Source organism: Sphaeramia orbicularis, chromosome 13, assembly GCF_902148855.1.
Source record: "Sphaeramia orbicularis chromosome 13, fSphaOr1.1, whole genome shotgun sequence".
Taxonomy (NCBI): Eukaryota; Metazoa; Chordata; class Actinopteri; order Kurtiformes; family Apogonidae; genus Sphaeramia; species Sphaeramia orbicularis.
This window is the reverse complement of record NC_043969.1, coordinates 9,494,124-9,521,089: the sequence shown is the minus strand read 5'-3', so window position 1 is coordinate 9,521,089 and position 26,966 is coordinate 9,494,124. Positions and strand designations below refer to the sequence as shown.

At 39.1% G+C, this 26,966-nt stretch overlaps 1 protein-coding gene across 2 annotated transcripts in view; it reads right to left on the bottom strand.

The window, feature by feature from the left end:
• Nucleotides 1-3,651: 3,651 nt before the first annotated feature.
• LOC115432101 (period circadian protein homolog 2-like) overlaps nt 3,652-26,966 on the bottom strand; it is a 25,447-nt gene continuing 2,132 nt past the window's right edge. The window contains exons 2-22 of one of the 2 annotated variants that reach the window (XM_030152924.1): nt 24,023-24,553; nt 20,635-20,727; nt 19,186-19,340; nt 18,641-18,762; nt 17,331-17,532; nt 15,680-15,731; nt 15,248-15,390; nt 13,465-13,543; nt 13,200-13,306; nt 12,817-12,970; nt 12,524-12,632; nt 12,160-12,439; nt 11,817-11,967; nt 11,579-11,715; nt 10,573-10,776; nt 10,190-10,435; nt 8,436-9,511; nt 7,563-7,782; nt 7,094-7,331; nt 6,836-6,986; nt 3,652-6,599 (exon numbers count right to left, since the gene is read on the bottom strand). In XM_030152924.1, coding sequence (XP_030008784.1) covers nt 6,444-6,599; nt 6,836-6,986; nt 7,094-7,331; nt 7,563-7,782; nt 8,436-9,511; nt 10,190-10,435; nt 10,573-10,776; nt 11,579-11,715; nt 11,817-11,967; nt 12,160-12,439; nt 12,524-12,632; nt 12,817-12,970; nt 13,200-13,306; nt 13,465-13,543; nt 15,248-15,390; nt 15,680-15,731; nt 17,331-17,532; nt 18,641-18,762; nt 19,186-19,340; nt 20,635-20,727; nt 24,023-24,477 — 4,530 coding nt within the window. In that variant the 5' untranslated portion in view covers nt 24,478-24,553 and the 3' untranslated portion in view covers nt 3,652-6,443. Of the gene's footprint in view, nt 6,600-6,835; nt 6,987-7,093; nt 7,332-7,562; nt 7,783-8,435; nt 9,512-10,189; nt 10,436-10,572; nt 10,777-11,578; nt 11,716-11,816; nt 11,968-12,159; nt 12,440-12,523; nt 12,633-12,816; nt 12,971-13,199; nt 13,307-13,464; nt 13,544-15,247; nt 15,391-15,679; nt 15,732-17,330; nt 17,533-18,640; nt 18,763-19,185; nt 19,347-20,634; nt 20,728-24,022; nt 24,554-26,966 lie in introns of both variants that reach the window. The other variant, XM_030152925.1, reaches the window with a different exon arrangement.

The window sequence follows — 26,966 nt, the reverse complement described above, 5'->3', positions numbered from 1 at the left end:
TAAAAAGGCAGACAGACAATTACTGTTTTGGGTTTCGAGGCGAAAGTTTAGGATACAAATTTTATTGAAATGATGGACTTTTACTCAAGCTGTTTAAAAAGGGCATGAAGCCATAAGTTTGAAATATATATGATAAAATATATAAGTTTTGAGACCACAGCTGTTTTGGGTCTACATGTAAGTAAATGACAAGGAACAGGGCGGTGAATCAATGACACAAGTGACACATCACTGAACAACATCTGATACACATCCATGTGGCCCCCCCCCATCTCTCTCTCTTTCTCTGTCTCTCTCTCTCTCTTTCATTCTCTTCCTTTAACCCTCTCTCTTTAACCCCAGCTGGTCGAGGCAGATGACCATCCTCCAGGAGTCAGGGTCTGCTCCAGGTGTCTGCCTGTTAAAGGAAGTTTTTCCTCTCCACTGTCACCAAGTGTTTGCTCCTGGAGGATTCTGTTGGGTTTCTGTGAATTGGCTTGAGAGTCTGGTTTTCATCAGCTCTATATGTAATATGTCATGAGATAACTATTGTTATGATTTGGCACTATATAAATAAAATTTGATTGACTGATTGATACGGAAAATGTCAGCTAAAACCTTTTTATTGACTTATTCATTATTAAATGTTATTTTCTGCTCATTCCTTAGGTCAGATCTGCACAGTGATGAGTCATCTGTTGTTGGCAAATGTTATATATGATAACAATGAAAACTGAAACATTAAAATACATTCTTCTTCTAGAAGAAGGATGACCAGGGCAAATGAGGACCTACACAGAAAAATCAAAACACATTAATTAACATTAGATGATACAGCAACAAGCGCAGTTGAAGGGGTTATGTGGAGCACTAATAATCACAACTCTGAACACTGGAGGAAATCATGTACATGAACACACTCACAGGTACAAAAAACACCAAAAAACAAAAACACTCATATATGTACATGTGCGGTCTCCACAGACTTATGAATTGACTGATGTAAATGTTGTGCCTAATGTTTACACACATCTGTATTATATCATCAAGTCTTGTTCTTTAAACAAAAACTCATGATGTACTGTGCTGGCTGATAGTTTACATTATAGTTCTGTTTGTTTATCTCTGTTTCTGGACAGAAAACAGCCACAGTAAAACCACAAATCACTTCCCTTTTCTGTACAGTTTGTGTTGTCAGTGTTTGCACTGAAGATCTGTTTAGAATCATCCAAACAAGGTCAGAACTGTCACAATTTATTCTGAACAGTGAATCAAAAAAACATAAACTTAGCAAAGAAAATAACATCACATAATAACTTCATACCTCCATAAATCTCATAATCAAAGTCACCCCTGTAGACCAGGCACTGACGTTTCAGTATTGAACACCACTGTTTTCATTTAAAACTGTGTCCAGTTTTGACGTCATTTCCTTTGTTTCTTAAAAATGTTTCTCATCAGTTTTCATACTCACCTCAGCCTTAGCTGTAGCTTTCCTCACCACTAAAGACTGTCAGAGTGACTCACTACTCCCTCTCGTGGTCATATACGTTCATAGTGATGTCAATAAATTCAGTTCATATTTCTACATTGCCATACACTGACATCTATGACATAACAGCAGAACTAATGCTTATGGCATCTTTAAACTATTAAGTCATCTTATATTCTAAAAGGGAAGTGGACTCTGTCTGTGTGTCCTGGGCATCATACAAAACCCAGAAAGAGCTGACTGTTGCAGTTTGGCATACTTATGTATTTTTGGTCAATGAAGAGACTAGCAAAAACAACAAGTTTGTAGGACCAATATTTTGGGAGATGTTAGTAATTTTGGAATACAGTTGGCCCCCCAATGGCCAACCATGTTGCTATGCTCAGAATCATAGAATCATTATTGAAGTGGGTTACCTAGCAACAGATAAACAATAGGGCCACGTTGCCATGGAGTCAAATTTCATGTGCAGAAACAGACATGCCAGATGAGAGGTTATTCACCTGAAAATGCCAGTGGAATTTGTCAAGAAAGTAAAGTAAAGGAATGAATTGTATCAGAGGATCTAGAACCTGTGGTTCCCCATGGGTCGACGTGTTAGTGTTATAATTAAAAGAGAACATGAGCACTATTAGGATGCATGTACCAGACAAATTAGTTGAGTCTTAATTAAACATTATTAAATTAATGTACAATCATAGTCAATCTGATATGTTTTTATGTGTTAAATCAAGCATATGTTAGTTTTATTCTCTGAGGAATCAAAGTTCTCATGTCCTCTTGGTTTTTCGATGGTAATACCCATGGGAATTCTTCCTTCAATCAGCATTAGACCACAATCTGCTAGCTGAAACCAACAGTGACTGGCTGACCATGATACCAGATTTAGTTTTTAGTGATGAAGAAAAATCTGAAGGTTGTGAGGGAGGACTTTTGCTTCAGCTGTGAGTTTGTGACCTAGTATATAAATTCTGAGGTCAAAGGTCAGTGAAATGCAACAGTTGGCGTGAGAGAGAGATGCAACGGCAGAGGCGAGCATATGGTCCTGAAACAAACCCCAGGGGAACTCGGCCGTGCTTGGTGGATTCAACCGTCTTTGACTGTGGGAGAACAAAGCTCTGCAGCCGGCTGATATGTGATGCATGTAAGTCAGGATAAATCCAGTGAACACACTCAAAAGTTGTGGAGTCGCATAGATCTAAAATCATATTATCATCCTGTTTTTGATGGATAATGGTGTGCAAGAAAATACATACACTGAAGGGCGAACGGCATTGTTTTTTGCCTTTTATGACAATGCATCATTTTAGCATGAGCTGGGGTTTGCAGACTCCAGTGTTTTAAGGGTCATTATGTCAGCTCATATGGGTTCACCAAAATCCTAAAGGCCTGTTTTGTGAAGTTTGACCCTCTGAACCAAAATATATCCTTTCATGCATAGTATGTGCCACTAATTGTTTATTTTTCACTGAATGGGGTGCAGTTTATCCTGAACGTTCAAAAACCACTGTGGATAATCTTTATAATCTTCCATGAATTTGATCTATGCCACAATTATTTGACTGAACTATATTTATTTGATTTAATGAACAATTTTTATTTGCATTAAAAGGATGAGGGATGAAATTTCGACATGTTGTTTCATGGGAGACATATCTGAATATCAAAAGTTGTTTCATGTATTATTATGCATTATGTATCATTACTTATGACTGAACTGACACTCAAGTTAAATCTTTTTTTGGACTGTTAACAGGTGGTCTTAGAGTACCTGTATTTATACCTCTGTTATACAAACAGTAAGGTAAGTGTATTATTTTTTTATCATTTACATTATATGAGGTTTGTGTATTTGTGCTTTAGAACATAATCAATGTAAGACAAGTAATGTTTTGTCTCTGTGACTGCGTTTCTTCCTCTTCTCATTCAATCTACTGGTCATTTGATCCCTGTTTCATTAAATGGAGTGGAGGAGTGAAGTTTGAACTATTACGTTAACAGAATGAAAGAATTAACCATATTCATATTACCTCATATTACTTGGTATGGTTGTATTATACATCATGTTACTTGAAAAATACAATGCCCATAATGCCCTTGGTCATGTTTATGTGTTCTGCACTATAAAACAGATTGTCTTGTATTACAGTTGAATGTGCACAAACAGATGGAGCCACTGCTTACATTTCAGTATTTTTATTACAACGTAGTTTCCATTTCTCAAACAACACATCATGTTACCTACAAAAATGCACAGAACTGTGCTAGTATAATATACTGTAGTATACCACAAACTGATACAGTGGCAATGAGACAAATTTACATGACCATACACAACATCATGTGCCAGTACCGTGTGTATGCATTTACAGTTAAGGGTGCTTCCAACAGCTCACCAGTGTGTAAGTCATAACTGAATTCCCTCTTTACGAGGCCTTATGAAACAGGTAAGGCTTAAAACACCAGTGCAGCATCATTCTGGCTAAGTCTCAGCATATTTAAAAGCTTATTTCTACTCTCAGTTTCCAAATAAATGAATGATATTTGTGCATTCTCAATGCTTTGTACACAGGTGAGTGTTGGAGGTCCTCAAGATACTCTGTAGTTGAAGGAAATGAAGGACAGAGATAAACTGTGGTTTCTAAAAGGTGGTGACAGGTGCCTAAAGGAGTTCAGACAGACTCTGTACAAACCCATCACCCATCGGAATCACTTAAGTATCTGACAACTCTGTCCATTGCGATTTTCCCACGTGCAAACACATGCTGTGTTGGTTGACTCACTTACAGTAACAGGACCTAAGATTTATTAGAGGTAGGGTCCGTTCCCAGTCACAATCAAAAGCTCTTACCTTCATCAACAAATAAAATAACAACACACAAAAGAAAAATAGAAAAATAAAAAATAGAGAATCTGACAGGAGAACAAGAACAAAAAGAAAAACCTTGAAAACAAACTAAGCCAGTGAGATGCTCTTGGTCCAGTCTGTGTTACATTCACAAGCCAAGCCCAAACAGTTTCTCTGCCGTAGCACCAGAGTTGTTCCCAGTTTTCAGACCTCGACAACACGGAGCCAGTACGTATCACAGTTTCCTTAATACTTCAACATCATGAGGAGCAGATGCATAGTTACAGATGCATGCGTGTAACAGTTCTTTTGTTTAACCCATTTTATGAAGTTAATTCAGGCAACATGGTCCCCTTTTAAGCTACAGTTGAAATGCCGTATCATGTCCACGTTCTGATGACGTTCATACTTAGTTCTGACCAACAACTGAATAGTACTGCAGTTCAGTACTACCACACATATTTCTGCAAAGACCTATGATTGTAATGCTCTTTCATGTGGCCTAAAACAAGCACATTTGCAAAGTCAGTGTTGCAGTAATTTAGGCAGCAATGAATCCCCTTTTTTAAAATCTGCCTAAAAAGTGTTAGTAATAAATTCTGCAGAAGATGCAAATGGAGTGAAATAATTTGCATGATACATTCATTCCTAAAACAGAACAGAATTTTTTTCTTGAATTGGCATTTTGTGGTACATCTGACTGACAGAAAATAAGATTGCTAGAAACTGGTTTTAATGGTTTTTCCAACAATGTCAAATTTCTTCATCTTAAAAAAATAAATGCATATATTAAAAATTAGAGGAAACATTCGATAAGTTTTGTTAATTTGTTTAGAATTAAAAATCTATGTGGACTGTGATTTGCAGCCTCAAAACTGGATTTCTGAAACCCTGTTTGTTCCTGCATATAACCACTATATATATAATTTTTTTTTTTTTAATTACGCTGCCGAACTATGACACTAACTCTGTGATGATGCTGGCTGCTTTATAGCACCCAAGATGTACCCATAGTATCCATGCTTTAAGGCCTACAGAGACCTATAACAGTTGGAGGTTACACTGAAAAAGACAAGGTCCAGTTTTTAGTTCACAGACTAAAGTGACGTTTTTTTTCCTTTTGCATATCACTGCCTTTAAAATCTAAACATATAAGTGCTTTTTAAGCTGAATGTATTTGGCTTTATTTTAAAAGATCTACTGTGGATACAGCATCTGGTTGAAAATAAATAAAATATATACTTAAGTTAAAAGAATAGCTTGCACTAAGCATCAGATTGTCACTATGTTACAACCAGAATATATGTATCTGAATATTGTGTTGAGTCCACAGCTTTGTCTACATATTCAACTACTGAGGTACAGAGACCAAGTCTCAAGAAGTGGGATAAAAACTGTTAAAAAGGTGTGATCTCTCGCACTTTGACCTGGCTTATGTGACCCAACTAGCAGCACAACTACTACTACATACTGTAGCTCTAAATGAGAAAAAAAGGGGTTCCTGTGGTTCAGCTTGAACAAAATAATGTGGCTAATGTGGGGATGTTTGTTGATAAATGTTTAAATCATTAACAACATGTTATTTGTCAAAACAGTAAATTGTCTTTTCAAATGTATTTCAAGATATTCAACAAATGCTCATGACATACCTGGTTGATCTTTTTTAGAATAACTACTTATGAGGCAGTAAAGCTCTGTCTGACACAGGATGTAAAACAATTAAATAAAAAATAAAGGTCAAAGGTCACCAACCACACAGGCTGGGGCCATATCATTTCAGAGGCCAGTATGTGTGTATGCTGGTAGAACAATATGTGGATCTGCAGTAATACAAAGACCCACATATAGCACTACTGCCCCCTGTATGGGAATGCTAGGAACAGCAACAGCAGTCCTGCACCCACCAAACACACAACAAAAACAACAGCAACAACACACCAGCAGCACACACATCCTCTAAACCATTACAATGGCAACAAAGAGTTCTGCTTCAACTAATGTTGTGTGTCTGCGTGTTTGTGAGGATGGACAAGCACTCCGCTGTCACACCCACAATATGTGTGTCTGTGTGCATCATGAGGGTCCACAGCTGGTCATGAGTGTCCCCCTGCTGGCAGTGTTTGTTCAGGAGCCAGAGTCCGGCTGAGGCTGCGTCTCCTGTGATTGGCTCTGGGTGTTTTGGCCCTCTTGGCTCAGCTCTTCGCCCAGCTCGCCCATGTCCATGTCTGGCAAATCCTCCTCGATGGGCGCTGCTGCTGCATCCTCACAGTACATGCACTCCTAGACACATACACATATGCATTAGTTTAAATATTTCTAACAAGCCAAGCAGTGACTGCAACTCAACAAAACTAACATGATGAAAACTGAAAAAAATATTCATTTGCATAGAATAAACCTTAATACATGCTGCATCCCAGAGAATTTGGTGGTTACACAAAGCATTCAGACCTCCAACTTTCACTTTTACATGACAGTTCCACTCCTATGACAATGACAGTGTGTACGGTTCTCACCTTCACATTAATAGCAGCAGGTAGACCTCCCCTCCTCATCCACGGGTGTTCCTCCACTAGCTCCCGTCTCTGGTCTGATGTGAAGTGTGGCTGGCTCTTCTGCATATGTCTCAGTCTCTCCTTGTCTTCCCGCAGAACTTTCTGAATGTCCCTGAAAAGCGGAAGCCAGACAATTGAAAGATTACCATCAAACACTGAGCCTGTAAAGGTATTACAGAGAGTCCTGTTAAATGTAACTAAATTCCTTTTCTGACTTACCGAGATGGCATCTGATATGTCATCATGACCTTGTCATTAGTATTAGCCATCAGCAGCCAAAGGGGCTCCTGGCGGACATATTTGATGAAATGCTCTTCATCCCCTTTGGTGGAGGCTTTGGTCTGTGACTGGCTGCCATCAGAGACTCCTTCACCCCTCATCTTGGCTTTGGCCTTGGCTTTGAGGTCGTGTTCCAGTGAATCTATGCTGCCAAAGTATTTGCTGGTGTTGCTGCTCCCTGTGTGTTATTTTAGGGAAACAGAGGTAAAGGTGTTAAAAAGGCACTAAACAAAAAAAAAACCCAAAGAGGAGAGTGACCTGATGGTTTACTTTACAAAGGAATCCACATGGTTTGTGATAATCTACTAATATTCATTTTAAAGCAAGTGTTGCATCACAGGTGGGTGTATGATGTATTCCTCCTGCCACTACACAAATGAAATCATTTTCAAGATCTTCCTCTACTGACCTGTTCTGCTGCCTGATGCTCCACTAGCGGATGTACCGCAGCCATTACACCCTGACCCCGAGCCTGAGCCAGATCTAGAGCCAGACCCTGAGCCCATGGAGCCAGAAGTGGCTGATCCGGTCCCAGAGTGGGAGTCCTCCTGCTCCTGTAGTAGGATATCCAGCAGATCACAGGAAGAGGAGTTTCCATCACTGTGAACCCCATCTCCTGGAGACTCCACCTGAAACAGAAGGCAACAAACCATCAGAAATAAACACAGACACTTCACTGACACACTGAAACATGCTTTATGTGTTGCTGTGTATGTGGCTTCTTGCGTTTTAAAATATTTTCATTGCACCTGTTCACATGACATTCTGACCAGACATTAGTATTAACTCCAGAAATTCCCAAAGATCCAGAAATCATAGGATTTCAATCTATAACTCATACTTGGAATGACACAGAAAAAAAAAAAGCGTCTTTATTACTTTTATTAGATTTTCAAGTTACTACAAATGTCTGGTCTGGTGTCAAGCAATTTACACTGAAAATGTGTGTGTGTGGGGGGGGGGTTGTTTGTTTGTCTGTCTGTCTGTTAGCAAGATAACTCAAAAAGTTAAGGATGGATTTGGATGACATTTTCGGGCAATGTTGATTCTGGCACAAGGAACAAATGATTACATTTTGGTGATGATTGGGGGGACTGATCTGCCTTGGCGGAGGTCTGTGCCCTCCAAGTGCTTTTCTAGTTAAAAAATGGTAACATGTTGAATACTTATTTTTCTTGCTATATGAGACCTCTTTAATTGCCTTGTAAAGCAATTAGGGCGATTCAAGCATTTTAAAGACATAATAGTACGTCTCCATCACTCTGTTCTCTGTGTCTCTCACCTGTTGGTGACTTTCAGGTTTGGCTGTAGCTCCATTCTTCTGCTCTCCTGCTGGTCCTGATGTTCCCAACATATTGTTACCCTGGGCTCCACTAAGGGCCGCTGTGCTGTCCTGACGTTCCACAGAGCGTTGTCCCTCCTCCATGCTTAGCAGATTGAGCTGCAATGGCGAGCTGCACCGCGACTCAAACAGCGGTGGTGACGTGGTGGGCTCCCGTGCCCCGGAGGCTGGGGTGGAGGAGCGCGATGCCGCCCCCTCTCGGGGCTCAACAGGTGGAGCCTTGGTGGTCTCAGGGCCAAGACTGTAGGGGAAAGGCTGAGCTGGGTAGGCAGCTTGAGTCACAAACTGTGTGTGTTGGACTGGGAAAGAAGGCTGGGCTGCAAAGGGCTGCTGGGTAGTGTAGGCAGTCTGAGGGGCCTGGAAAGGCTGCTGGGTGGTATACGGGGCCTGAGCAGCTTGGAATGGCTGCTGGGGGGTAAAGGCCGTCTGCACAGGGAACGGCTGTTGGCTGTTGTAGGGTGGCTGTGTTTGCATGGAGTAGGCTGGCTGTGGTGGCTGAAAGGGCTGCTGGGTAGTGTATGCAGGTTGCGTCTGAGTTTGTTCAGGGAAAAATGGTGGTCTAGGAGCAGCACCCAGCTGTCCTATCTGGCCTATTTGGGGGAAGAGGTAATTTGGCAGCACTAAAGCCACCACAGGTGTTACAATGGGTGCAGGGAATGGAGTGGCAGTAGGTGGGGCTTGGGTACTCTGTCCCTCTCCAAAACCAGTGGACAGGGAGGGGTCAGGGCGGGAGGCCTGAGCTGGTGCAGTGGGTGCTGGGGGGTAGAGTGGGTACGCAGGCACCATGGTTGGGTAAGAGACATTAAAAGCAGACTGCGATGCTTCTGATGGGGACCACGAAGTTTGGTTGAGGCCCTGGAGTGGGGGGCGAGGTTTTCGGTTTGACACAGCACTGTCTGATGAATCAGGATGCTTCATGCGTGGCTTTTTGGACTTCCTGTTGCGGTTACCCTTCTTGGCAGCCGTCTCTGGCCTGGTGGTGCCTTGTTTGACAGCTCCACGTAACCCAGACGATTCTGAAAAATGACACAAAGTCAGTGGGGTGTGTTTGAGAACTGAAAATCAGGACAAACTTAAGATTTGAAAAAAAGATAAAGCTTAAGCAAAGAAATGAGGTTCCTTCATCAGGAAACCTTCAGTCAGGAAGTATAAAAAAAGAGATTATGATTCTTTTTAATACAATCTCTTCTCTGTGTTTATCTTGGTTTGCTAGACTTGTTTCTGCAGATCACCACATACAAAGGTATTATGATTAATAGACCATTCCATATCACTTCACACTCAGTTCTTGTCATGAACATTTTGGAAGAAAACTTCATGTACATGGGACTTTACTAAACAATGTTTTTTTTTCTTTTTTTCTTTTTTTTTTTTAAGTTTGTAGTTCATTCATTTACAAAACTTTAATATTTCTTTTCAACAGTTCCTTGTTGTGCATAATAAACTTTACCAATGACTTATTTTTCATTGAAATTTATAAAGAAATGTTGTGATCTTCCTCTATATGTTGCTGTGTTTATATGCATATATTCCAGACATATTAATCTTCGAGTCAATGCACAGATATTATTTGAAATTTTGCAAGGTAAAATGAGTTTAGCGGATAAAAGCATTTTTTATTGAGAAAATCCATGATGTGACCTGAAATGATCTTAAATTTTAACTGCTATGTGGTGCTATTAAGCCTTCTTTACCTTCAACATGAGCTGGACCTCTGTGCTTGTGTAGATATGTGGAACAGTCCTTCTGGAAAGACCTAGCATTGCGGAGCTCTCGGCAGCGGTTGAGGAAGGCCTGCTCTTCTTTCTGGGTGTGTGCTGCCAACACCTGCTTGGTCAGTCCAAGCCTCTTGTAGGCCTCCTTCTCCTGGCTGGGCGGAGACACCACACTAACAGGCAGAATGGGGGGTGCCGGACTTTCTGCCACATCCTCGATAATCTCTGTTGATCAAACATCAAGACAAAACATCAGTCAAGGCTGGTGCTGCTCCAGTCTGTCAGTAAGTTACTCTAATAACTATTACTGGATAAATAATAGACTGAATTCCTAATGTTAAAAAACAGACTCAGAAACTCACCAGACTCTGGCTGAGGTTTCTTGTCTCCCACATGGACGATGGTGCTGCTGTAGCTGCACTGTGAGGTGATAGACACTACACTCTCTGCTTTGCTAGGCAAGGTGAGAGGCGCCAGGGGGCCTCCTACCACTGCAGCCCCCGATGGAGGCTTTTTAGGTGCTTTCATGTTTGATAAACCCGGCTGGGTGTCAAGCATCAAAGGATCTGTATGGGCAGAGGAACCATCTATCAGCAACTAACATTACATGGTCACTTTTTAATCATTACAACCAAAATGGTGTTAGCGGAGCGTGTTAGCAGAGTTTCAGAAATAATCTCAGAACATTCTAATATGAAACACTTTTGACATGGACAGGAAGAAGATAATGCAGAGTTCAACTGCACAACAGCTGCTGACAGAGACAAGGACACAATCTCCAGTAATTCAGTATCCATGATAAATTAAAAGCTAGGAGTCAAGTCTTGGGTTTTCTTTCAGGAAGGTTCATGTGTCAAGAGCGTGACAAATCACCCAAGAATACATAACTACTGATCAGAGGCCATCAGTTAGCAAATGTGTGTGACGTAATTGTTTTGCAAATGTTAAAACACTGAAGTAGTGTGGACACACTATTGCACAGCCAATGTTGAACATTTTAAAACAAAAACACATTAGTGTGGACATGCAGCCTGAAAAACTACCTCCCAAGCTTTTTTGTCCAATCTAGTCCCAAGTGTAATTACATAAGCATAGATAACCCTTAACAGGGGTTTTCAGGTGTTTCAGCTGGCTCTCATTGTTCTACTTATTATATATTTACTACAGACATCACTTTTTAATCTTGGTAGTTCATTTTGCTTCTTACCAAATGCAAGTGGTTTTCTGTCACATTTTTATGAAACTTCCTAGGGCTGATGTACCCATGCTTGAAAATCATTGGCTTAGAGTTGAGATAAAATGCAATAAAGCGGATCTTATGCAATATAAGATGCTGCGAGTCTGTACAGATGCATGATGTGCACATACCTGTGTTTGTATCCTGAGACTCCTGCATACCCTCCTCTGAAACCTTCTTGCCATCATCGGAGTTGGATGACGTGGTGTTGGAGGAGAATTGGTACTTCCGCTTCACAGTGATGGGAATATTACAACTCTCCAGATACCTGAGAGGCAGAAAAACCCCATTATAGTGACTGCATACTTTCTTTGTTTACAAACACAAGTCTTCTCTTTTCATTTTTTCCCACCAGTATCATTCATTTACCTGATGACGCTGTCAAGGCAGCTGATCTGCTGATAGGAACAGACAGTCTGGTCTTTGTAGGCGAGGTCATCCATACTGGCTGCAGTACTGTCTCTAGCCAGCAGAGGGGGTGACAAATCCTTCAAACGCACTGCTGGACTCCGGGAGGTTGCTGTGTCATTTTGAAATAACACAAAGGGGGAAAAAAGGACACATTTTTAATTAGAAGTGATGACTACTTTCAGATTATCAATTTTCACTGTCTTTTTATTATGGATCTTGCTGCATTTGTAGGTGCTGGTTGTACAATTTTTGATATTTGCACTACATTATTAAACTGTCTGTTGTGTTAAACTTGACTCACAGTCAGTGGTCTTCTTTTGCTCAGGCTTAGATGAAGACGGTGAGGGGGAGGAGGAGGGGGAGCGTAGGCCAACTTGGGAGTCCTGGTTCTTCAGCATGTGGACCCCTTTACAAATTTCCTGGAACGTCCTCGGGGGCTTGGCCTTGCCTGTCTCCTCAGTTGCATTTCCTGCTGCAGTATTCCCATTGCTCTCACTAGATGAACTGATGCCCACTAGTTGCTCGTGAGAGCCGTTGCTGCCATGGCTACCATAACCGCTGGAGCCCATGTTGTGGACCGGCTGAAAAGACAAACGCTCTTAGAGAAACTGAAAATACTTGAATATGTATGAATGTCATGAATGGATTTGTATATATGCACATACCTGGAGTAGCAGCCTATGGATCTGTTCACTGATTTCCTGGATGTCCGAGTCCATGATCTTACCACCGTGGAAAGCCGGTGCTGCAAAAACATCTTCATTCACAGGCCCCCTGAAATAAATACATCCACAGTTAACAACTCACTCCAACAACAGATAATATCACTATTTCAAGGCTAATCACAAAAACTTCCATTATGTGATGAAGATCTTTAGCTCCAGCGGATCAGGTTTTATAATTACTAGCTGTGTCTAACAGGAACTACAAATACACATTTGTGTTTGTCTATACTCACATTCGGACTTTGTGTCTGCCGATGACAAAAGACACCTTGCGGCTCCAGGGGTTGACAAAGCTGGACCAGCTAGTGTCAATGGTGATGTATTCGCCATTTCTTGCGCAGAAACGGATGGAGGAGTGGTCAAATGGCTGACCAGCATACTGCAGAACTGTTGGCATCAGGAAAAAAACAGTTTTTGATGTTCCTAACACCAACTGTTTCCTGGTAAATAGTACAGTATCTCATATTCATTTCTTAAATCTCTTTTGCTGTAATATTTTTTTACTCATGGCAACTGAGAAATGAACACAAGCAGTAACTATAATATACAGTAATGAATTTTCAACAATGAGCATAGTTGTAGTTAGTTGACAAAGTGAATGAAATGGGGTTCTTACTCTTGCGATGCACAGCCAACATCAGGGGTCGGTCACTTGGATGAAGATTGAGCAGCACAGGGGTCCCAATCAAGTCCTGAGGGAGGTACCCCAAGAGAGGAACAGCCCTAATAGAGGAACAGCAGAAAAGTGTTACACATAAGAAACATTCTAGAAAGAATCACACAAACTCACTATTTTGTTCTGTATAAATAACTTTAATGATTCAGTGCTGAACACTTACATTAACAACAAACTGAAACAGTACTTTTTTATGATCACTCACCTCTCATCCACATCCTGAAACACACAGTTAGGGGTGTGTGTGGTGGTAAAGATACGTTTGTCAGGAGGAATCCTGGGTGCTGTAGATAGAAGGACAAAACAGATATTGATATGAACAGATACCGATATAAATTGATACCAACTAATATCATTAGTTTTTCAATTAGTTTTTAACACCAGGCAGACACAGGAAAGATAAAATCTTAGTATTATTGTAACAAAATCCACCAAGCTGAAGATCAGCCAGTAAACAGAATCTAAAATATACTTAGGGTAAAAAGGCTTTCTAACACATTTCATATTAAAGAAATTCTCCTGCATCTTAACACTTTCATAAAGCTAGATGACTCATGAGAGATGAAAAATAAGAATCATTATAATCACTGCTGGGGAGGCTGGGATCATCTCTGATGTGGTGAAAAACACAGGCTCCAACAGCTGTTCTTTGCTTTTGAACCATTTCTGAGGTAATGTTTTTCACTGAGTGTATTTAGCCAATGAACAATCAACTCTTTGTTTTAGAAGTTGCCAGAATAAGAACTCAGTTACTGTGTATAACACAGGTCATGCTAACACTTTAATCAGATTGAAGAGGCTAATTTTGGATGAAATCTCTTTCATGGGGTCAGACAGTCTTTCATTACTTTTACATTTTTTCACAAACCCTACATTTTACATCGGTCATCTCCTTGACTGAATGTAAAAGGTGGCTTCCTAGTAGGAAGTAGCATCCTCTCCTCATCTTTTATCAAGTAGTAAATCTTTCACATGGTTTGCTAACTGGCTGTATTAAGTAGCTTTACTGAGCTTGACATAAAGGGATTGAGGAGGATGAAAATTCTTCTAAACAATAAATAAACCAGATGAAAATAAAGAAAACAGTTTTAGGTAGACACTGTTATAGATTTCACACTGTAAATGTTGTGTTCTGAGAATCAGCCAAGATAAGAGCTATTAAAAGCCTCTAAACACAAAGAAAAGGCATTTCTGTGCTTCCACTATTGTCTCCTTTAGCCTGGAATACACTGGACCACCCTTAACCAAAGGAGAGGGGATAATGCCATCCCACAATGCACTGTGGCATCTTGTGCAACTTTTAGCAACTATCAGCCAACCAGATTTTAAATAAACTAATACTATAACAAATCAGACCCGCATTTTCCATCTTATGCTACAACTTGTAAATATGCTGAAATGTTATGAACTTTAAACAAAACCTATGCTTTGAGTGGTGTCATACTGCCAGCTTAGGAATATCATAAATGTTTTCAGTACTTCAGTCACAAAATGTGATTGATTTTGCATCAAATGAATTAGATTTTCATTAGGGAGAAAAAATTTGGCAAATTAGGCTGGAGTAAGTATGTTTGTGGGTTAAATATTATTATACATGTATCCAGATGATGTAAATTTAAGAATGATTGCATTCACAGCAGCAGCTTTGTTGACCTAATTTACAATTTGTAGCTTTATGCTGTACTTTCACACATTTGTACTAACTGGGATTCAAACTGACTAATATCTTTGGTCTTTGAGGAGGGAGTGTAAGTGACTGATAGTAAATATCCCTTTCTTTATTTCTATTCCAGCCTTGGTTATGGTGGTATGCTTCTCACTGAGTTCCCCACATTTGTAATCTCCATTAAACAACATTAACACATTAGCTGTAGTTTCATGTCAGTGTTTTTGTTGAGATCAAGGAAATGTGGCTAAAACAACAGAATAGAGGTCATTTTTTGGACTATTCTACTGCAGCTAAGTGTGTTTGTGGTTACAAATCTTACCTTCATAACCAGAGTGCACCCTCTCAGCCAGTAGGAGGCAGCAGAACTGTTCCTCAGCCAGCTCCGCATCCTGGACCTTCATTAGGTATGGAGTCATTCGGAAAGGATAGTACTGGAGATCCCCTTCGCGCTCCTTACCACCACTACAAAACACACACAGTCTTGATGATTTCTTCAATTACTTGACTCAATTAAAGATATTTTGGTTTAACTGTTGATTGTATATACATCAATTGTCTATACATATCTGTACCAATATTTCCAATACCTAATCTGGCCACTAGATGGTGATAAAGATTAAAAGCTTACAATTGCTGACGTCCTCCTTTCTCCTAGAGGTTCTTTTCCTCTTATATCACTAATCCTTTGTTGACTCAGAGCTTGTTTGAGCATGAATGTGTGAATCAGATGAGACTGGATGCTGTTACTCACCTGATGCGGCAAAAGAAGGACTTCTCCTGCATGCACTCCGTAGGTGACGACTCTGAATAAGAAAAAAAAGAGGAGAGGAGAAAAGAGGACAGGATGAATGTATCATCTAATGGATCCCACTGACTCTCTAAAATGTCCAGGAGCTCAAAAACAAGAGACAAGAGCAAGAGAAGCTTGTTCTAAAAACAGAACCAAATGCTGCAAAAAGTTTATCGAGTCAATAGTAATTACAGGTACACGGAAAAGGTCCGAATTAGTGCTGGGTGATATACCAGATAAACTGCATACTGGATATTTATACCATATTGTTTGCCACTATAAGCATTATTGTGTGTATTTATTGAGATGGGACCCCTATTAACCTGTTCGTACCCTTCTGACCAGTTTCTGATTAATTTGTGCCAGTTTTCTTTTAAAAGTATGCAGTGTTAAAGTTGTTGTCACATCTAGTTATTGTCCAGTTCTGCCTTAACCATACTGCATTTAGACTTACTAAGAAACTTTGACATCACTGAACTGAATTAGAGCTGAGAGCTGCAACCTGCTACAAAAACACATTCTCTAAAGATCTGTTTTAGTGGATTTTAAACATGGGTGTGAAAAACATAACTCTTTCTAAACAAGTGCGGATGGATTTAATACATCAGTATCTCAAAGCTTCTGACAGTTCCAATATGTGATTATGTCTTCATAGATAGAGTGGGTGTGCAGCCATCAATGTGCAAATGGGCATATTAATGAAATATGTGTTATGTGTGTGTGAGCATGTGAGTGCGTGGGCGCCTCATGTGAAGGAAATAGATGCAGGTGGTTTGGGTCATGCTTCATGTGCATTTCCCACGTGCCCTTTGTTGGTGCCTGCAATCCCAGTCCATGTCCAGAACCTCCAGAGACCCATACTGACGCAGGTAATTTAATACAACATTTCTATTGATGAGATTATAGTAAAAATCTGTATTGGATGTATTCAATTAGGTGAGACACTCAAAGGCCAAGTTCAAATCCAGCTCTGATGCAAGACACAAGTTCTGATTAATCTGGACATATCTGCAGGTTTCTGGGACACTCTGATGTCCTGTGTGTAAGTGAACGCTGGTTTACCAACAGCATCATATATAGTGTTTTCAAGGCATCCAAGAATTTCAAGATACATTACAAGTGCATACATTATGTGTTGTGTTATCTGGACACAATAGAATGACATGGATAATCCAGTGTAAATCTATGTACATATCTGAAAAGCCTAGAGATTCATGTTGTGCAGAAAAACAAATACAAGGTTGTATTGACTGGTTCACAGTGTCTGTTCATATTATAAGGAAAGAAAAAAATTCCATTTCAAAAGCTGGCGGTTGTTTTTGAGCAGCACATTGAATTACACACTACACAGACATATTACAAATCCAGTCTGTTAAATATACGAAAGCATGGGCAACATGTTAAGATATAATATGAGCTTGTTGCATTTGCATATAGAAAGGGGGAGCAAGATGTGCTAATAAAGGATCAAACAAAATGTGAGGATGCATTCTAAAGCAGATGTGAAGAGACTCAGAGCTGTCTGCTGGTGATCGGATCTTATAAGATGCACATTAATCCCAAGTCTGAATAAAGCTAAAAACATGAGTAAAGAGTGTCTTCAGAATGGTACCTGCTCCTGTGCACATGCTCCATGAGGGAAGGCGGTAAGGCGTAGTGAAGCTATAGAACACACTGACGTCCTGAGGGGTCAGGAACTCCACAAACTTTGCATTGTTGAACACCTCTCGCTTGCAGTTCAGGATGGATGCTGCCTGATCAGAGATATACACAATCTTTCCAGTGATGAGAGAGACAGCTACAGCAAAAATATCCTGCAAATAAAGACAGAACAATGCATCTAGTTAGGAACCTTTACATTTTAAAGATGTCAGAAAAATAAGCATGTTACAATGTATTTAAATGACATTTTCAATTTGAACAATAAAAAAAACCCCTAAAGTTAATAAAATTAGGTGTTGTGAGTGAAAAAATAAGCAGCATTCTGGACAGGTGTCCACTAAAAACACTAAACATACATTATTATGGCTTTCCCAACTCAAAAACAACTACAATGAATTCACTGTAGAAACTAGTATTTAGATATTCTGAAAACAAGCAGACTATTATACTACTGCAAAAGCCAGTAATGAACCTTAAAGAATGGAAGGCACCATAAAACCACAAAGAAGAAGATCTTCTGTTATTGCTTTATTGGACTTGTATAGTCATGCAAGTTTAAGACACTCATCTACTCCAGGGTCAACCTAATGCCTATTAGTCTAGAACAGAAGCTTTCAATTATGCAAACTATCTGTCAGCAAATAAAGACGAAGCAAATTTGACTTCACTGTGCCAGAGTTTTATTTGTCCATCCTCACACTCTAACATAAAAAATATTTTATATGACTTATTCAGTAGGCATAGAAACCACAATAACCAGAGTAACCACTGATGATACTGTGCTCATAGTGTTACAGGAGGGTCATACAAAGCTATTCTAATAGGTTGCCTGTTGCAGTAGCTCTTGATGTCTGTTTGTTTAGGGTTTTTTTGCCGATATTACGGTATATTTTTATTTATATTACTGCAAATACAGCTAATGTTTTGCACTTCGTCTCCTCTTTGTTCTGTGTATGCTGCAACCAGTAATTTCCCATCCTAGGATTAATAAAGTATTTCTGACTGAAGCATTAATCCAGTCTGACACTGAGCCAGGATTTCTAGTACAAAACCAATTATGCACAAAAAAATAATGATACAGTTTAACTCAATAATTCTGCATTATAGAGTTCAAAGTCTTTTCACACATTTCAAACAATTATTTTTGCACATTTAATTTGTTAAGAAAAAAAACTTGCTAATATGACAATGACAGCAGTGCCTCAAAATGCTGTACAGTAAAACTTATCCAATGTTGAAGTTACATATAAAGGTACTTACATTGTTTTTGAGGGTATACTCAGAAGTGATGCTATTGATTTCTTCGATGGTGTAGGATGAAACATCAAAACCAGGAGGTTGACTGTCATTTATCATCAGCATTTGATAATATTCCTCATTAGCTGCAAAGCCAAGAAAACACAGATCAACATGCAGATCATTTCAAACAGGGCAGTGATGAAGACGCTTTTCAAAGCAGCTCGCCACATTGCAGAAATGTGACAGAATCCATTTGTCAATATGGTTTACATTCAGAACAAGAACATGATAAAAATCACATCTGACTTTATCAAAAGGCAGATTTATTTATAATATCACAACAAAAAAAATCTCTTAAGCCTCATAGCATAATTGCCTAAGTCATATTTTTGGCCAAATAGTAATATATGCATAACTTTACTCTCCTAACACTGCTGACTATTTTTCATTATTGGCTATGACCAGAAAAAATATGACACAGGCAATTATGCTATGAAGCTAACAAAACTTCTACTTGGTATGAGAAAATGCTGAAAAAATAAATCACCAGCTGAAGTGATCCTTACCTTTCACCTGTTTGACACATCGCAGGGCATACTTCAGTGTGCTAACCGTGCTGGACTTTCCCTTACTCCTCTTTTCCGATGGCAGATACATCTTCAGCTCCTTGAGGGTCTTGAAGAGCTCCTTCTGTGTCTTTGCCTTAGCTGACTGTTCACTACTGCAGGGTGAGCATGAGACAGATACACGTGTGTCAGAATGACAAGGTCTCACCAAAGGTGTCACAATCTGGGAAGCTTAGCTTTTCCACATGGAAAGCAAAACAGGACGGGTGACTGCGAAAGAGAGGATCGTTTACAGGCATTGGGATGGAACCTCTGTGGCTCCGACTTCAGAGCTTTAACTCAGTGCTGTTGCATCAGGGTGCCAATAAATCCATCCTGCCTTTCCCAAACTTAAGAGTCACTTCACCTAAAGGTTCATGGAGTATTTATTGTTTTATGGTAGATTAAAATAACAATAACAACATTGTACTCCCAAGTAAGAAAAAGTTGGGACAGCGACGAAAATGAAAACAGTGACATTAAAACTTCCTTTGACTTGTCCTTCACTATAGACAGTATGAACACAGCACATTTCATGATTTGTCTGGTCAATTTCCTTTTATTCATACTAATATTTCTTATATTAAGACCTTCTTAATGGAGTAATATGTGAATTTAACTGTTTCTCGTTCTGCTGGTCTATTCCGCTCTGATGCTGTGTGCAATACTCTCTCTTCTCGTGACAATGGACGTCAAAACATGATCATGCTCTCTGAGGTAATGCTGAGTGTGATTTACGTGATTGTCTCACTCCAAATCCTATGACGTCAAACTAAATTACAAGGAATGTTTTATGAAAAACTGGCTGCACCAAAGCGATTTAAAATGCAGTGGCAGAGGAGAAGCCTGAGCGTGTATTATGTGGGTACGTGTTCAATAATGAAAACTTAAAAATAACATCTGTGAACAAATCAAAAAGAATTCTCTCTGTGCATACGGGAGACTGGCATGAAATATTGTTTTGAGAACTGAAAAGTTAATCAGTCAAACAATATTTTTAAGCATTGTTTGAATGGTGGAAGGGTCAGTGATAAATGTTATGTTTGTACTAGTTTGTATCTTCAAATTAATTTTTTAATCAGTAATTTATACATGTATAGATACCTTACATATATACTCAGAATATACGAGTTGTGTTTGCTTCTGGAGGATTTTGTTGGGTTCTGTAAATTGGCTTGAGAGTCTGGTTTCGACCAGCTCTATATGTAAAGTGTCATGAGACAACGTTTGTTATGATTTGGCATTATATAAATCAAATTTGATTTGATTTAGATTTTATTGCAACTCATCACAGACTTTCATAGATTTGGGTCATGAGGAGACACCAAATCAGTACAAATTTTCAAAAAAGGAATGGAAACAAAGCGTCACTTTTCTGGAGAATGCAAGATGTGGCGGTGATATACTAACCTGCAGCCACTAGTTGAAGGGTTGTCCTGCTCGGAGCTCACTAGACTGAAGGCGTTGGAGCTGCTCGGTGGTGATGGGCTGTGAGAGTTGGAGCTATAGCCGAAAACAACAAGGAATGTTATTGAAGAGAGTGTACACAAAGACCATAGAAGAGAGTACTGTGAAAGAACAGTCAGAGCCACAAAACAAAAGGTGCGACAAAACATAATACGCAAGTCAAGGACCCAGAACACCATAAACATCTCCATCCATGTTACAAAGGAGACACTTCAAATATGTTCAAGCAAATAAGTGGGTCAAACATTTTTTTTTTTTTATATTTGTTATCTAAAAACAAGTGAGATGGCTCAGGACCAGGTGGTGTATTGCAGAGTGAAACCTACTGTTTTTCAACATTTAGATGATTCAGACTGAAAAACAAAAAAGAAACTCCGGTAATTTTGTCTATGAAAAGATTTAAAAAATTACAAGAAGCAAAAGAGGTTCTTTCAAGTTGTATTGAAGTCTTAACTGGGAGTTTGATAAATGTAATAAAACATGGCAAAATGAGGCCCAACAGGCACTAGAATGTCCTTAAAATTAAAATCCGCAAAGAAAACCTGCACACACAGTGAAAGGAAACGAGCAATAGCCAAAGGCAACAGAAAAACTCTGTCACTTTTCTAAAATTCACAAATTTCCCCCCTTTGTGATGGCCTTCCCTTAACATTCCACATTTCCCTCACTTTCATCTATTCCAAAGTCACTGCAGAGACGCAAGAAAAGCTTGCAGAAGGAAAGGGGATTTACAAAACCTGTACATCCTTAGCAATTTGACTTTCGAAGGCTTTATTACAATCCTGGTTTTGATAGGTAATATACTCATTCAAAATATAATCTTTTCTATGCTACACTAATATAGTAGCCAACTAGTCAAGGCTCCTGGAGCACAACAAACTGTAGCACTGTAACTATCTACTGGAGACAACACAATACCTGTAAATATTAGACTGATCAAATTTCTCCTACATGTTTTCAATGCCAGGAGAGACTGTTTAACAGGGACAACAGTACAAATAAAGTACTGACAAGTGCCAAGAAAATCTAGATGAAAGGGCTAACAGTGAATGTATGGGAGGACGTCCTGCTCATAAGTAGAGTCTACTTATCAATTCAACATGATTACCGACCCGTAATGTAGCTTGTAGATCTACCCATCAGGAAGTGGCAGAATTTGTTGATAGGAAAAATAAAGAAAAAGTTTACCAAGTGTTACACAGGATTAGTGTATGCCAAAACTGTGCAATATTAGTCATCAAATTTTAAAGTCATTTTCCAAAAAATTACATGCTCTAAATAGTGTTAATAATGCCTTCTTATTATAGCTGGACCCTGCGCAAGACACACATTTCAACACTGAACTGAACTGAATACAGGGAGCTGTAAAATACTCCAGCTTTAAAAACTCTAAATTACTATGAACTCCAGCTTTAAAAACTCTAAACTACGATGAAGTCCACACCAACTGATACTAGCTGCCAAAATCTAACCTCAACAAACCATATGGTAAATCAGCCAACCAGCTCAGTCCAGTCTAAAAACTCAGATTTGAAGGTTTTCGTATTCACTGGGACAAACATTAAATACAAGCAAAACAAGCAACATCAGTCTCACATGTATCAATAATGTTACTGTAAATATCACATATTATATAAGAAATGAGGTCACACAACCCAGGCCTTAAGTCTATTTCAGCAACATTAACAAGACAGTACATACTTCATCTTTCCGTGCTTTTATTCCAAAGGTGATTAAACCATTGAATTACAATATACCCCCTTAATATGACGTCTGTGTGTATTTACTCACAAAGAATAGCCAAGCACATGTCCACTAATCCTTTATATTCGACACCTCTCATCAACACTGAACCGAGGCTTATGGTTACAGTTGAGCATGTTTATAAAGTGGAAGGATGGATCTAATCCAAAAGATATCACTATGACTAGGGCTGTGTATTGGCAAGAATCTGGCGATACGATACCAATCACAATACTAGGATCACGATACAATATATCACGATATATCATGATACTGTTAAAAAGGCAATTTTTAAAATTGGTTTTGTTTCTTTTTTAAAAGATCATTTCCTGGAAGAATTGAATTACACCAGAAAGATGCACAAATACTAAACACATTTTTATTTGATCACAACAGGATCTAGTGCTATATCACAACATTTTCCTCTATTAAAACTTAAATTATATTTCACAGACATTACAGTTTAAGATCCTGTTCAAATGTTCATATTCTATTACTTTAGAATTAACATCATAACATTATTTTTGTGCAATCCCAACAAAGGAACTACCATTATATAATAAAAGAGTGTTAAGTAATAAATACCTATGAATATCAATACAGTACTTTTTAATATCAATACAGTATTGTGAAATGAAATATCGCGATATATTGCAGAACTGATATTTTCTAACACCCCTAACTGTGACATGTACAATCTTTTGGAGACAAATCAAGAGGCAGTTTCAATTTAACAATGTTGTCAGCTTCAAAGGACTGAAGCTGATGGCAGCCATCTTTAGTTGTGATCTTCTGTACAGATGGCAGGTTTCCTGAGTTCCTCAGGTATGTGTTAAGCAAACTGAACTCATTCTGCCTGCACATTCCTGGGGAAAATATAATCAACCAGTCATTTGTGAAGCCAGACACTTCCTCAGTTCTGTGCACCAAAGTTTTCCAAGGACGACTCAGACTTCAATTTATTTAAAGCAAAATTTATAGCAAATTGTAGACGCAACCTGTTCTTTTACTTCTCTCAAATACTTGCTACCTCCAGTTAGTGACAGTATGTAGTGAGGGTTACCTGATTAACAACAATCTAGACTTCAGTCATTATTATACTACATACAACATGAACATATTAAGTGCAAGTATAAATTGGAAAAGATGCCGAGTATGGCCCTGAATAACAGACAGAGAAAAGTGGTCCTGCGGTGCATTGTGACGTCTACGTGTAGTTGACCTTTGGACATTCTGTGTAGTGGTTCCTTAGAAATTGCACATTTAACCATAATGGGGGCTGACCACCTGATGGACAATGTAATCCTCCTCAAGACATCTATAAAAAGTAATCTAATATAACTATGCCATTAGTGACTGACCTTTTGTTGTCAGTCACATAATCATAAAAAAATAGTGTTTTCCTCAATCATTTTTGGACAGAAGCGCATAGGTGACTCAGTCCCAAAATGACTCATATAGGAGAAAACCACTGTCCTATTACTGTTAATGAAGCGTACTTCCATGACCTAGATGGTCTGCTTCCCCATTGAGGAAGGAAAAAAAAAACTTAATCTACCATGCTTCACTTCATCTGATGTACTCTCACCTCTTGTTGCTCCCTGATGACTCCAACATAGCCGAATCTTTGCCATTGCCATTTGAGCTGCCCACAGATTCATTGCCATGAGACTCATTGCCATGCGACTCGTTACCATGGGATTCTGTCCCACTCCCACTTGAGCCACTGCCACCCATCTCTACATCCTCATGCAAAGGTGGGCGTGTCCGCTTCCGGTCATCATGTGGGGACCCAGGAGAAGCTGGGTGCTCGTGGCTGCTGTCGCTCCCTTCGGAAGCCAATCCTAACTCCGGTTCCAATTCAACACCATCCTGCCCGCCACAACCCTCATTATAACTGCTGGCCATGTGGTGAAGTTGGCTAATGGAGCCACAAGGAGAGCTCTCCTCTTCCTCCACCTGGAAGCCAACCCTTTCCTGATTTCGTTCGTGCCGGTCTAGAGTCGAGTAGAGGTAGTGCTTTGGGTCACTGTCCTCAGACATTGGATGGGCCAAACGGCAGAAGATGAGAGGTTAGGCTACTGCATGGCTCTTGGTGTTTCAGGCAGGTGGATGTAATCTAAAGGAGGACAAAACAAACATGTGAGAAAACAATAAAGTGCACTTCTGCAAATAGCAAATCAATAGTGACAAGAGCCAAAAATGGCAGCAAATCCCTGTGGATCTGAAATAACGATCCATTACAAAGTGGTCATACTTTGATGTGACCAGTTAGCTCTGGTTTGGATATGGGCTGAGTTCTTTAAAAGGCCAAAGATGAAATGAAAAAAATGATAGCATACAGATAAAGCAACCTTGTTGTTCACATACACATTTACCCACACAGGCTGCAACTGACCCTTCAAAAGGTTCACACATTAGATTGGCTGGATTTGCCCTTTACAGGTGGACTTTAAGCCTCAGCACTTTGATCCAGTTCAGTTTTTTAGAAGAGCTTCACATGAAAGGTGAATCAACCAAGAATAAAGCAGCAAAAACAGGTCAAACACAAAGACCTTCAGCCTACAGCGACTACAAAGACTCATTTTGATTAATATCAGTTTAGTATTATTCAAGCTTTCCATTCAACTTGTCTTTCCTCAAAAAATGATGGCTAAGACAATAGTTAATGCTAGACAATAGTTAATGCCAAGAATCCAACATATACATAAAGATTATACACAGTATGCAGCCAGTTTTCCCTTTCAAACAAATAATTCTTATGTAACATAGTACAGTGCCACCAACGTCATGTGTATAATGAAGCACAGACCTCCTAGAGCCACACCTTTTATCATTACCTCATATCAATTAATTACACAACAACCTCCTGCAAAGTCTGAGGCACCCTGTAATATACTAGCGACATAGATACCTACATTGTGGCTACATTTCTGTCGCTTATAGTTAAGCACAATTAAATAACACAAAATAATTCAAACCATTCAGGAATATTAAAGAAAAATCCTAATGACAGAAACCTGATATAACAAACAGAAAAGCAGCAGTTCTGAATCCTCCTCCTCCTCCGCCACCACAGAATAGCAAGTGGTTTAAACTATTTATAACATATTAACTCATAACTGGCAACATGTACCGAAGCCGAATACAGGATTTTTCACTGCTTTCCTGTTGCCAAGATCAGGTTGCAGCTATTTATGTAAGTCTGCAAATTCAGCAACAGATCTATTCTTTGCTCTTTACATAAGCACATTTATATAACTTTTAGAAGTTTAGTAAAGGGGATATCACATTCAAACATTTACAAAAAAGAAAAACTTTCAGCAGACTTTGCAAACACCCACATGGTCCCTGCAAGCTTCTGAAATGACCTAGTCTCAGGTTTAGCCAGAGCAGTCAGCAGTAGCCTTGAACTCAGTGGGGACTTCCTATTGGCTACCGGTAAAAACCAATGGGAGCAGAGTAAGCAGTTGCAACAGGTTAGAATCATGTCAGGCAGCCCCGGGAGTTTTAGGGCTCACTGCAGGGTATAATTATGTCATTAGATGCACGCACTCACATTTGTAATTATCTTTCATAAACAAATTAATTTAAAAAAAAAAAAAAAAAAAGAGGCTAAAGAAGAAATGGCATGTGCAGGCTTATGAAACACAACCATGTGACCAAATCAGCAAAAAATGAAATGATTAGCAAGATGCAGTCAAAAAATATTCAGCATTATTAAAAAGGACTTTCTGTAAATAGTGTTAACTGTATAGAGTATAAATATACCATGTACAGCCAGAGGTCAAAAAGTAGGTTAATGCAATAAAATTAAATCTTTTCAAATATATAACAAATAAAAAGTTTTATATAGTTTTTCACCCACTTAAAAGCTCCTTTCCACTCTGTACTACTGCACTATTATTATGATTCCTATTCCTACAAACTATTACATCAGCCTGTATTGTTTTCCATAACAAGTAAACCATTAAATACCAAATCAGCTCAAACAAACCTGAAACATTAGCTTCATTCTGAATACTGTTAAACTCTGTAAAACTTTAAAAGGAGCACGTACATGTGGATGTGCACTGACCAGAAAGCCCTCCCTGCTCCTTCAACATTACTTTAACAACACGTTAAAAGTGCTATATATCAACATTTTTCTCCAAAGATCTTTGCAATACAGGGTCACAAAAGTAGAACTCTCAAAAAAAGACAAAAATGACAAAACAACCCCTCACCCTAGACATAACAAAACTACCCCTCAACCTATACTCTAATGTCCCTTCAGCCCTGAGCTGGAGCGCTGAAACACACCCAACACACTAGCACAGATCTCAGGCATTATACAACGCAGCTCCAGTCACATGGATTTGGCTATAGTGCAGCAAGCACAAAGCAAGAGTAGCCTTGTTTCATAAAACCACATGCTTTCACTTGGATTCAATTACTGCTCTCATGGAGGGCAAACAACAAAACAAAACGTGATGCAGACATTACACTGGAAAATAAAAATAGAAAATAATTAAACATATTTTAATAGTCCA